This window comes from Alligator sinensis, unplaced genomic scaffold (genome assembly GCF_000455745.1).
Source record: "Alligator sinensis unplaced genomic scaffold, ASM45574v1 scaffold144_4, whole genome shotgun sequence".
In the NCBI taxonomy this organism is placed as follows: Eukaryota; Metazoa; Chordata; order Crocodylia; family Alligatoridae; genus Alligator; species Alligator sinensis.
In genome coordinates this window covers 165229-178279 of record NW_005842190.1, presented here as the reverse complement: position 1 = coordinate 178279, position 13051 = coordinate 165229, and the positions used below count along the sequence as shown (strand labels likewise).

General features: G+C 43.2%; 1 protein-coding gene across 9 annotated transcripts in view; it reads left to right on the top strand.

Annotated features, from left to right (window-relative positions):
* Positions 1-5230: 5230 nt before the first annotated feature.
* The window catches only part of VWA3B (von Willebrand factor A domain containing 3B), a 127095-nt gene continuing 119274 nt past the window's right edge, over positions 5231-13051 (top strand). For 7 of the 9 annotated variants that reach the window (XR_003094696.1, XM_025207263.1, XM_025207264.1 and 4 more), the window contains exons 1-5: positions 5231-5320; positions 5736-5960; positions 7527-7621; positions 9935-10185; positions 12631-12790. Coding sequence is in view for 7 of the 9 variants with exons in the window: in XM_025207263.1 (XP_025063048.1) it covers positions 5281-5320; positions 5736-5960; positions 7527-7621; positions 9935-10185; positions 12631-12790 (771 nt within the window). In the remaining 2 variants the exon portion in view is untranslated. Of the gene's footprint in view, positions 5321-5735; positions 5961-7526; positions 7622-9934; positions 10186-12630; positions 12791-13051 lie in introns of those variants that run through there. The other 2 variants (XM_025207266.1, XM_025207268.1) reach the window with 2 other exon arrangements.

Sequence of the window (13051 nt, the reverse complement as noted above, 5' to 3'; positions counted from 1 at the left end):
CATTTACTTGATGTAAAGCGGGGAGACCAGAACAGATTTGTGTTTCTTTCCTTTGAGATCAATCACAGCCTACACTTCCAAGAAAAATGGCTGAAACAGAATTTCTCAAATTGAAAAAGCTCCCGTTATGACAATAACAGTGTCCAAAAGAATCCAAGCAACATTCAGTACTTACTATTTTTAATGATACAATGGGAAATTATTTTGTGGCTGAGTCCTAAATGACTTTTTTGCACCTTAGGGGATAGTTGTATAAGCAAGACTGATGTCTCATTTCTGGGCTAGTCTTTAAACTCTCAGCTTGAGATCTAGGAAAAGAAAAAGCACCCAGTTTGCAAATAAGAAATGAAGAATGTGCGTGTCTGAACTGTATGCTATATAAGGAGCTTTTCTCTTCTATCCTTCTCTACTAACCAAATACAGCAAGAGGGGAAACAAAAAGCCACCATTATTTGATGTCTCTTGGTACAAGTATGCATGCACACATTAAATAAAGTTGCAAAGCAGGAGCAGCCTTTGCTTTCCCTTTGCTATTATTGCTAAATGGGACAAGATTTCTGTATAAGCATGAATATCAACGGGGAAAGTATTCCACAGAAGTCTGCTTTTTGTTTTCACTTATGGAATTTTGTAAGTTATATGCTTACCCTGCCTTCCATTTCTCTTGTGCACCACGTGAGCATACCTAACTGTGCTTACTAATGGTGTGGCATCCTGCTGCACCCTTGAGAGGATTTCTGCGCACCTCCTGTGGCCCCCAGTTGATAACTGCTGGTATAAACCCTGCACAGCAGAGGTCTCATATAAGCTCTGCTGGTCTGTAGGGTCTGGGAGAACAGGGCTGGTAAGGCTCTGGAAAGGTACCTATCATCAGTGTGCCTTTGGGGTGAAGAAGGCTAACAGCATACTGGGCTGCATTAATACCAGCATTGCCAGCAGATTGGGGGAAGTGATTATTCCCCTCTATTCGGCACTGGTGAGGCCACATCTGGAGTACTGGGTCCAGTTTTGGGCCCCCTGCTACAGAAAGGATGTGGCCAAATTGGAGAGAGTCCAGTAGAAAGCAACAAAAATGGTTAGGGGGCTGGGGCACATGGTTTATGAGAAGAAGCTGAGGGAACTGGGTTTATTTAGTGGAGAGAAGAGAAGATGGAGGAGGGATTTAGTAACAGCCTTCAACTCTGTTTACCAGGGCACCCCTTGGGGTAACTAGAAACAATGGCCACACACAGACAGAGAACAGACTCAGATTGGACATCAGGAAGAGCCATGGGCAACTGATGTCACTGCAGTCGGGGGGCACATGCCCCCCTCTAACCAGTCCCACCGACCCGGGGCGGGACAGGTTCCCCACGAGTGATCCTGCGGACCGGGGGGAGGGGAGGAAGTGGCTGCAGCGATCGGTTGGCGCTTGCAGGGGGGGCATTGGCACTCCTGCCTGCCCCCCTGCCATCACCTAAGTGCACCAGCACTCTCAGGGGGTGCATGTGCACCCCTGTTAACCTCCTGCATGTCACCACTGGGAAGAACTTCTTCACAGTAAGGGTTACCAGAGTCTGGAATGGGCTTCCAAGGGAGGTGGTGCTCTCCTTTACCCTGGAGGTCTTGAGACTGGAGAAGCACTTGGCTGGGGTCATCTGACCCCAGCGCTCTTTCCTGCCCAGGGCCAGGGGTCATACTCGATCTATGGAGGTCCCTTCCGACCCTAAATATCTATGAACTCCCTGAATGGGGGTTTGAAAGAGGATGGAATGGGACTGTTCTCAGTGGTGGCAGGTGACAGAACAGGGAGCAACAGGCTGGGCTCCCTGAAGTTTAGGTTGGATACGAGGAAAAACTTTCTCAGGAGAAGGGTAACAAAGCACTGGAACAGGTTCCCATAGAGGTGGTGGAGTCTCCATCCATAGAGGTTTCTATGACCCTGCTGGACAAAGCCTTGGCTGGGGTGATGGAAGGGACCGCAGGAGGGCCCTGACTACAACTCTCATTCTTGGATCCTCTGCTCTACAGCTAGGTGATGGACCCGGCCCTCTCCTCCTCAGTCGATAGGATTTGGCACTGATTTGAACCAGAATACCTATACTCATTAAAGTATATACTAATTAAAAAAAAGAAAAAAAGAAAGAAGTTCTCCCCTTCCTCCACTCTCCCTATGTGCTGAATCAGCCTCCCGCTGCAGGTGGCTCAGGGCGCACGGTCTCGCCGAGGCTCTGCATCTCACCCTGAGCCTCTCCCACTCTCTCGGGGGCTGCGGGGCACTCGCCCCGCCATGCAGCTCGGGGGCAAAGGCACTTGTAGCCCAGCCCAACCCGGCCCGCGCGGGGCCTGCAGCCAGGGCGTCCCCCGAGGTGCTTGGACCCATGTTTTCTTCCCCCACTGCATCCCCCGGGGCACTTGGCAGCTCTGAGCCCCTCTCCGGGCTGGGGAAGCAGGGAACAGGCGCCCCCCTGGTGGTGAACAGCGCCCTGAGGCTGCCTGGAAATCAAGTCCTGGACCCACACCCTCTCAGACTCAGGGCCTTTGCTTTTGCTTGGCGCCAGGATGCGTGAGACCCTCCCTTTATGTGCATTGGCGACGCATACGGGGTGCACGTGCACCCCCTGAGATCGGCCATGCACCCCCTGGAAGTGCCTGCCATGAAACCAGAAGTGCATTTCCAGTTTTGCCACTGGCTTGGCCACTGGGGGACTCCCCTGGTCAGCGACTGGGGCCTCCCCCGTTGACAATCTGCTGCCCTCCTGGACTGGGGGGGCACAGCGACTGCCCGCAGGCGGCAGGGGCGGGGGTGTGGTGGCAGTGAGCAGGGAGCTCCTGTAGGCAGCGGGGGTGGAGAGTGGTTTACCGGTCGTTGATGACAGATGCAGTTGGCGGCGGCCAGTGGCAATTGGGGACTGTCTGCAGATGCCACCAGCAGTGTTGGCATGGGGGGTGGCAGCGAGCAGTGACCACCCGTAGGTGCCACCATCAGCGTCAGTGGTGCTTGTCTTAGGAGGTGCACTGCCAATCTCAGGGAGTGCGTATGCACCCGCATGCACCCCCCTACACATTACCAATGCCCTAGGGTTTGCTGGAAATGGCTCACCATGGCAGCAGTTCTCAACCAGGGTGCTATGAAATCCTAAGGGTGCCACTCGGCATTAGCACTCTGAGATCTGGAAACATCTCGTGCATGATTCCCAGGGTAAACCCAAATAGGAATCCGGCAGGCCAACAACATTTTGCTCCTCTGAGTTCTTTGCACCAGAAGAATTGCTCTTATATTTTTCCGTGCTTGAAAATCAGTGGAAGCCCATTTCCCAAGGGGTGGCTTGAGTCTAAAATACCCTTTTAGGACAGACATTACACATAAACCAGTTTAAGTAATCAGAAACTGGTTTAAACCCGTAACAGAACAGATGTTCACTGCACATAAACCAGGTTGAAAATAGCTGAAACCGGTTTGAGATAAACCTGGTTGAATGTAGTATCAGACTTTAATGATTTGGGTCAAACTGGTTTAAGCAATGTCTGTCCCAGACCCAGACCCAGACCCAGACTCACTGCCCTAACATCTGGGTACTTTACGCTTTCTTTCCTTGTTCTCTTACCAAACCTTAACCCCCAGGTTAAGGTTTGGTACTCAGGTGGCCTCTGTGTAGTTCTACAGAAAACATTCAGGCTTTTCCAAGGAGTTTGTGCATTTGTAAGTCTTCTTCTAGCTCAGATTGCCGCATCTGTTAAATGCAGGACAAGGGAAGGTTTAAGAGACTTGTTGGCATCAGGCAGGAGGAAATGAAAGAAATACTTACATGAATTCTTATTCACCTTATTAAAAGAGTCTGGTTTGGTCTAAAGTTTGAATTGAGGCTTAACACAATAGTCATCTTTTTCTGAACCAGTTTGCCTTTCCTTGGACTTTACTCTGGTACAGAATTTCAATTCACTTGTCTAACCTAATTGATTAAGTTTGAGAGCACATTGATCCAGGTCTATCTTACACCAGGTTTCTCCATTTTTAGACCAGTCAGTGTACACTGAACTTCTGTGTGGTTATGGGTTTAGATCGCTTTCCAATCATTTAGACCAGTTTATGTGTAATACCTGTATCTGGCCTTAGTGAATGTACGGTTTTGCACTGGAGCCATTACATGTTCTTCCCAAATGTTTCTTTTCATAAAATGCTAGCACTTAACACATAGATACTGCTCAAATGGGATGGGCAGAAGTTTTGTATAATGATATTGAAGGAAAAGTTATAGTCACACCTCTGGACCTGTGTAAAGGGAGATGGCATCTGGCATCTATAACTCAAATGCAGAATGCTGTTTGAAATGCTGATCAGTTGTTAATACAAAGCTGCTATAACAGCTAGCCTTTGTTTCTGTTTTCCTGCTTAGAAATCACACAAGTCACTGCTCTCTAGGCATATTTTATTTGGTTGTTCTTCAGAAGCAGACAGTAAAACCCTGATAATTTTATTATACTAAAATAAAATTATTATGAAGAATGTTTGATACGTCAGGTTGTAGGAAGGGCTGCTTATGTTTTTTGTTTTGTTTTGTTACCAGGGCCCCTAAGAACTAAGGTTGCCTCTGTCTTTAGTATTGCATTTTTTTCCACGAGTAGAACAAAGACTAAAGCAGTTGGTATATTTTAGAATGTGTCTTTAAAATGCTTGTTATCTGGTAAAAATAATGCTTTTGATTCTATAAAGAAGAAAAGGGCTGATGTTATTTTTTTAGAACAGATTTACCTTTATTTTTCATCTCATCTCTGCAATAATGACAATGGTAAGGCTGCCTGATGACAATAGTTAGGCAGCTGTCTAGTCAGTGACTAAATCTCTCTTGTTCATTCATCTTATGTATCAAAAAAGAAAAAGTAAACAAATTAAAAATCATGAAGCCTAAAAATTACACTGATATATGCAACCATATGGTCCTGTTGCTCTCACCTTTACCTCACCCTTCAGCATTTTTTCTACACCTGCTGTTTGCCTCTTTCCCATAAGTGGGATCTGGTACTGCAGTACACATATGCATAATTGTATCTTGTTTGATGGTCTTATTGAAGGTGATAAAATTATTCTTATGAATAAAGTTATGTGTGTATCATCAAGACTGGATTCTGTGTTGCAAGTTCTTTGGAGCGTGGCTTGTCTTTTCTATATGTAATTGCCCAGAACAGTTGGGTTACAATCCTAATTGGGCCCAGTACTGTATTAAATAATGTCTGTCTGTTTTTAATTATTCAGGTTTTTAAGAAGACCTGAAAGAGCATCTGCAAATCAACAAGTCCAGAATGACTAGCAAGCCCTGCAAGAAGCTTGCCTGGAATTACTGTGAGTACCTTGAAAAGTAGTCATTTTATGTCTTCCTGGTTGATACACAGTACAAAGCTTCTGAAGGGCATGTTATGATTCACTGACAATCTTCAAGTGCACTTTACTGCTATGTAGGTGAGATTTTGAAAGGTCTGAAGGATTGCTTTCTGGCAGACTGGGTATAGTCTTCCAACATTTGGGTCTTAAAATGAACAGTTTGTAGTGATAAACCTAGTATAAAAGAGATGAATACGTATGAAAGAAAGAGGAATAGTAAAGTAGTAAGTGTGTGTATCTGAGAGAGTTGTCAGAGAATTATAAAAAAAAGCCTTGGAAAAAAACCTGGTGGAAAAAAAGGAATGCAGGGAGTGAATCAACACTTTTTGCTAAGTATCAACAAACACTCATGTTTTTCCCCTCCATTCATTTGTAGTGGTTACTTCTGATGTAAAACATGGAGAACAAGAAAAAAATGATTCTCACATTGTGGCCAAGGGAAAATCTACAGAAAAAGACATGAAACTTAAGAGAATTCAGTGGGACTTGGATGTACAACCTCTCATTTCATCTTCTAAGTGGCTTCAACTTTATGGGCTTAAGAGAAACAAGCTATCCCTTTCTCAGATTTTATCACAAATTGGATTTCAGCACAGGGAAGGTATAATGCAAATCAATGGTATAAGCTAAAACTTGACTTGGAATAATCCAGAGCACAGTAGCTGCTTTGCTTTGCTTTTCTTTTTTTGTTACCTTTTCCTTCCCTTTCTTTTCCCACAGTGTATGTTGTGGAGCTTCTAAAACAGTCTCCTTTTCCCTGATAATATAGAGTGGGGAAAGGGAAGTCACATTCAGCTTCCTTTCTCTTCCACTTCAGAGTACTGGGGGAGTACCTGTATTGCATAGCTTTTCACTTACTTGAGCAGAGAGAAAAACTATTCTCTTTAATTTCCACCAGTACTTTCTTCATTCTTGCACCAATCCCGAGAGTTCTCTCCTGCCTGGCTGCAGTTGTTATATAACTTGAGATACTGACAATTCCAGAATCAGTACAGGAAATGTCTTTGGAAAATGACAGTGTCATAGGAAAATAGATAGATCTCTCCATAGCTGCAAGGTGAAACTCTTGCTACCAGTTGAACTGCACAGCTAGCCAAAACATTTTTGAATACCTGTCTTCACCAAAGATACATTTTGGACAGATAATTATATCTGATTTTGAACTGAGGCTGTTTTTCATTCGAAAGTCCAGATCTACAATAGAAAACTGCTTGTTTTCAGTTATGTGACAGCAAACTGGAGCCTTTGTTACAAATTATTGTTTTTATAACAGTGCTTTACAGAGCATGGCAAAGCATTCTCTGCTATGAAGAGCTTATGGCCAAAGAAGTAGGAGTTGTATTATATTAATAATTGTTTAGACTGTGTAGTTTAAGAATTCAGATGGCTTGGAACCATGCTGAATTCAGAGGCTAACAGAGCAGATCCTGAAATTCTGTATGTTCCCCTGATAGGAGCTCTGTTGTCATTAACAGAGACTCCAGGGATTGTACAATGACCCCTCACTGGGGAGGGAGCTAGGAGTGTCAGAGAGGGGTTAATGCTGCTTAGAGTATAGATTTACCAGTAGAAAGTACCAGCAGGAGGAAGTGCTGAAGATAATAGATGCTTGTGTGGATTTTAAATATTTTCACCCCAATATATTCCTAATATGGAGTTCTAGCTATATAGAGGGATTTCTGTAGGGGAGCGTAGCATGATTTTTCTTCCTCAGCTTTTGTTCACATTTCTTCCTGCCCAAGTGTATAATGGGAAGGTATTTTTGAGGCAAAATTTTAGATTCCTTTTTAGCGAAAATCTTGCATTGCAATTAAGAGGCAAATGGAGAAACAGGAGTTGAATGGCTTAAATCTAAAATTGCCAAAGTTCCATTTACCTTGTAACTTGTTAACAAGTCAATACATTTTTTAAAATTCCCAGGTAGACATGGACAACATTGATTCTAAGAGGTGGGACTAATTGAAAAAATTAAGTATAAATAGAACCTTTCTAAACCTTGTTAACAATACCTATAAAAATATTACAGTATTTGTTTCATGAGAAGCAAAGCATCTAAGAAAAGGGGTAGAGTTAATCTTCTGGTTGGTTGCATATGATTTAGAAAAACAGTGCATAGTGAAAATAATCTGTAAACTGCGTACTTGACCATTTGTGATCTTTAATGTAGATTATGTGTCCACCTTGGGGAAACTCGTGGCTTCACGGTATGCAGATGGTCTTTTTCCTCAGTACATGAGAGCCCAGGATGGCAGAGTATATAATGTAAGTGCAACTGACTGTGGTTCACTAGAGTAATAACTGGTTTCCATTTAAAAGATAATATCAGTACAACAGAACAATGTGATTGAAGTGTCTCCTTCTCCTAAAAGGATGCAGACATGAAACTCATGCATTTCCCGTGTGGAATCTTTATCTTTTGATTCTTTTATTTCTATTGTGCCAAGTGATTAATGGTATGGAAACCAGGTTTCTTTTTCTTTCTTCCTGATGGATGCTGATACACTAGCCCTGATGAAGCTTTAGAATACAGTGTTCAAGAGAAGGTTGCAGTTTCTAAGTAACAGAATTTACACAGTTTTAAATGGAAATGAGACTCAATTTAGTTTTACAGAATGCTAACCAGTAAAACAAATGGAGATGATGAAATGAGGATACATAATATGCTGTCATTCCCTTAGCATTTAGTACCAGCAGGTCACAAAAGACGTGGTATAACCACAACTTGATGGAACTGTGCCCAGACGCACATTTCTAAAGAATGTCTTAGTAACAGCTGCCGACTGCTCCATTATTGAAAGATAGATACTGGTTGAATAAATCTGTGCAGCAGCCAGAAGGAATAAAAAAGCTAATTCATAAGAGTAAACACTTTATGAAACAAATTGCATATCATCTTCTGATGTCCATCATCATTTCCCAGTTACTAGGCACTGGGTGTAAAAATTGGGTAAAAACAATTCCGGGGAGTCTTCATAGATTTCATAGACATTAGGGCTGGAAGGGACCTCGAAAGATCTTTATTTCATTGTCTTTCTTCCCACTACATTTTTAACACTTACAGATGATCTCCTGATGCATCCTTTGATGGCACGAAATGCCATTCTAGGTTTTATCAGGAGAGGCAGTTAAGGAAGTATGACTGCCATTTGCAAGGCCCTGGTGAGACCTCATTTGGCACACTGTGCACAGTTCCAGTTACCCATGGTTGACAAAGGTAAATGTGATCTGGAACAAGTGCAGAAAAGGACAATTAAGATGAAGGGAAGGGCGAGTCTGCCATTCCAGAAGAGACCTAGAAGAGCTTAGCTTGTTTAGCGTACTGAAATGAAAGCTGAGATGGGGGATGTGCCGCTAAAGATGGAGACTCCTGAAAAATGAACAAATAGGTATAAACTGCCCATTTCTACATTTAAAGTGGAAATATGAGGAGTGAAATTTTGCAACAGCCTTCCACTAGGACTAGTGCAGGCACAAAACTGCTTTTAAAATGTGCTTGATCGATTTATGAACAGGATTATATGATATTGTTACCTGAGGGGCCTTCCAGCATGACAGTCCTGCCTAGTCTTGTGGGAGATTACTTGGCTACAGTTGATAGATAAAGTAAAGTAGGAATCCGAGGCAGAAGTTTGCAAGATGACACTGTGAATTAGAGTTCAAATCTTCTATTTCCAGAGGAATCTTATTTTAGAAACCTTTTAAATTTCCAAATATTTGTATTCTCTGTTGGAGAACTTGTGGGATAAGTAAAGGGGTGACACATACATTACCTTACAGGTGTTGCAGGAAGTCTTTACCTAGAGCCTGAGGTGAGTGTTATAAGGGCCACAGAATTATTTAGTGGTTTCTGTATATAAAAACTGCTTTGTTTTACAATTATTTCTCTCTCCAGTACTGGCTCTGGGTTTGCATTAGTTTACTGGTGGGTTTGGGACTTGTGGGAACATTGTTTTTATTTGCATTTATGTCTCAAATGTGTATCAAATATCCAACAATTAATATTTAGGTTCTTGTGGTGCTCAGTGTTGGACATCCTAGATAGAAACAGTGGCTCATCAAGGAAACATTTTTAATTTCCATTCAGCTGATAGTTAAAGACAAGACTGAGACCGCTTGTTCCCTTATCCCATGTCTACCTCCCTTCCAAGTGTTTTAGAAGCAAGTCAAAATTTTGTTTGACTCTAACAAGTTTCTATGTGCCCTGGTTCACCCATCCCTCTGTGCTGTAAACAGCAGTCAGTAAGGAGAAAGGATTAATTCCCTGAGCTTGCTCTCATCTGATCACAGAATAGCAATACAGACTAGTTGGCACTGTCCTATGGTTGTTTAAAAAGACTGTGGAGGGCAATTAAGAGAAAGAACAGTGGCTTTTCTTTTATATGTGAGTAACTTAGACACATTTATCAATTATTTACTCCCCTGAAATAGTGGAGGAAGCATGGTTGTTTTCACTGCTACCTTGGCTGGAATATCTGGCAATTATAAATGAACTATCACAGCTGTTCTGAACTTAGGGCTGCATTTGAGTTATTTGTTTTGATGTTCATTTTCACTCTCTCTTTTACGTAAATAAAGCTGACCGCCAAAAAGGAGCTAATTCTTCATTTTGTGGATTGTCTAACTGGAGCTATCGAGCTGTACAAGCAGAGAATGGAATGGTTAACCAGTGAAAGCCGGCAGATATTTGGAGTGATTCAGGAACAATGCATTATCATTGTTTTGGATTTTGGCGCCATGCCTGGGACTGAGTTTGATCGGTGCCGTGATGCACTTTCTTTGGTCCTCTTGGAACAAGTGACCCACCTTGCCAAATTTAACCTCATTCGGTAAGGGGAAGGTTGCTTATCTTTTACTGATTAAGTATAAGATAAAGTCCACTAGCATATAGATATGTATATTCTGATGATATGTTTAATACAGGAGAAAGCATCTGTGTTCTGGTAGGGCCTAGTGCAGGGGTGGGCAAAATGTGGCCCAGGGGCCAGATGCGGCTCACCAGGCAATTCTGTCTGGCCTGTGGGGCCCCTAAAAAATTTAGAAAATTAATATTTATCTGCTCCTGGCTGCCTATCATGCAGCCCTCGATGGCTTGCCAAAACTCAGTAAGTGGCCCTCCGCCCAAAATAATTGCCCACCCCTGGCCTAGTGGGTCCCACCATATTCAGCACAGCATTATGCCAGGTCCTGTGTATCCATGCAATAAGAAACAATCCTTACTCTGGAGAACCGAATAAACAAGACAAAGGTTTGGAGAAAGGAAGTATTAATATATATACTCTACAGCTGGAACACTAGTATGCAAAGAGTTTAAGTGACTTTAACCATGGTCACACAAGAAACTAGAAAGCAGTTAGGGAATGAACCCAGATCTTAAGTCCCAGTCCAGTGCTGTAAAAACAAGGCCATTGTTCCTTTCTGAGTATGAGTAAATTAATTTGTGTTTAGTGAAAAAGAAAAGTTTTGACAAATTTTCTAATCCATGTGCGTGCACAAATTTTGATTTATGCTACCATATTCCGGTAAGTCTTTGCACAGACACATTCAGATTTGTATGCATATAGGGGGACGGGAATTTATGTACTTGCAAATTATGAATATTGCAAAATTTGACTCTGTTATGATTACTGAGTCCAGAAAGCCTAGTAACAACTAGGTTGAGCTGTCTCCAGTCATTCTGCCCATGAATTATGATATGGACTTGATTCTAGATCCCTAATGTGCTCAATTCTTCTCTTCCCCAATGGACTTTAAAATGTTCCCTTTAAAAAAAGTCTGCAGACCTGGTCATGAAGGTTAGCTAGAAACTCTCCAGAATATTACTTTCTGGAATGCCACAGATACATGCCACAGATACCTGCCACAGATGGCAATTCTACTAGTAGGCACTATTTAGTTTCCTTTTTCTTTTTTCTCACACACACACACCCACATAGATTTGCACATACTTGCATACTTCACCTATCTATGCCTTCAAATGCAAAAGTCACAAGCCTTTTTTGAAAATATTAATGAACTGAGCATCCCAACTCTTTGCTTGAAAGGCGGGTAAGTATTAACCTCTATTTTCAGATGACATGGAGTTGTTAAAAATGATTCATCATAAAAGTGACACAGTGAGGAGGAGTAAAACTCAGATTTTCCCATTCAGAAATATGATTTAAGTGGTGGACCATGCCTTTTCTCATTTGTTTGTTTTCTGGGCCCAACTGGATATACATTACAGTATTTATCTCCCATTGTTTAGAACAGCAGTTCCAAATCTTGGGGTCACAATCCTATTTGGGGTTGCAGCAATAAAAAAGTGGGGTCACACGCTCCTGGGGAGGGAGGCATGGGGTAGATGTGCCCCCCAGATGTGTGTGTGGGACGGGGGCAGATGCAGGCGACAGGCTGCAGGCTTGGGGCTCCCCACCCTGCTGCCTCCCTCCGGGGCCTCCGCAGCACACCAGGGTGGGGAAGCTCAGTGCTGATGCTGGGAGCCCCATGCCAGCCATGCCACCATGGCAAGGCACCTCCTACCCACCTGGCAGCAGCAGGGGGCACAACTCAGCGGTGCTGCTGCTGCTGCCGCTGCCTGGTGGGCAGGGGGCACCTCACCATGGTGGTGTGGTTGGCGTGGGGCTCCTGGTACTAAGCCTCCCCTCCCTTCTGCACTGGTTTCTGCCCACTGGGCTGCAGAGGCCCCTGCATCCTCTGCCCATGGGCTCCACTCTAGCCGTGCTGCCCACAGGTGGGAAGGGGTGCGGGGAGAAGCAGGGCTCTGTGCACCAGCACCAGAAGGGCACCAGCAGGGCTAGGGGGTGTGGGCTGTGGGTGGGGAGCGAGGGGCACCTGGGGAAGGGGTGCCCCTGCTACAGATTGGGAGTGAGGGGCCATGCTGAGGAAATGGGGTCATAAATGGGGTCATGCGGAGGAAAAGTTTGGGAAGCAGTAGTTTAGAATATTTGTCTCTTCTACCAGTCTACACAATCAGATAGATTTTTTAAATGGTGTATATTGAAGGATAAATATGTTCTAGAAACTGATTTTAAAGCATCTGTACTATTTGAATCATTCTAAGCCATAAAAGCTTCTGCCTTGAGCAAATTATATTAACAATTGTGGAGGGTTTTGTTTTGCCTGGCCTTATCTTATTACTGGTTAGGTTTTAGCAGCATGTCGGGGTTTATTATTATTAAAGGTCTAGCACAGTGGAATCATTTTGAACTCAGCTGCTGTACATTTCTAGTGGCTCTTTATTACTTCTGACTTGCAGCTAATGTCACTTTTAGGGCTGCTCAAGATCCTATCAAGTGGCAGCAGAAAGCCGTTCCAGTGACTGAATGTTCTGTAGAGTTTGCTGTTAACTGGCTCTGGGAGCTTGACCGTACGCCAGCTCTCAGCCACACCAGCTCCACTGAGGCCCTGATGGAGGCTGTAAGTGATGAGATGGTAAGCTTATCCATCACTTAAGAATTCTCAAGTAAATCCTAGAATAGCCAGTGTGAGAATTGGATTGCAAGTTTTAACATGATGAGTTGTGAAGAGCTAAATATTAATCAGAGGACATGCAATTATCTAAAGGCATTTCTTTTAAGTAGAGCTACAAACCATGTTTACTAATAACCTGTTTATATAGATGTATTCAGTTCTGAAAACAGAAACTTGGTTTCTTCCTTCATGGATTATGTAGAATAAATATGGTCTGCAAAC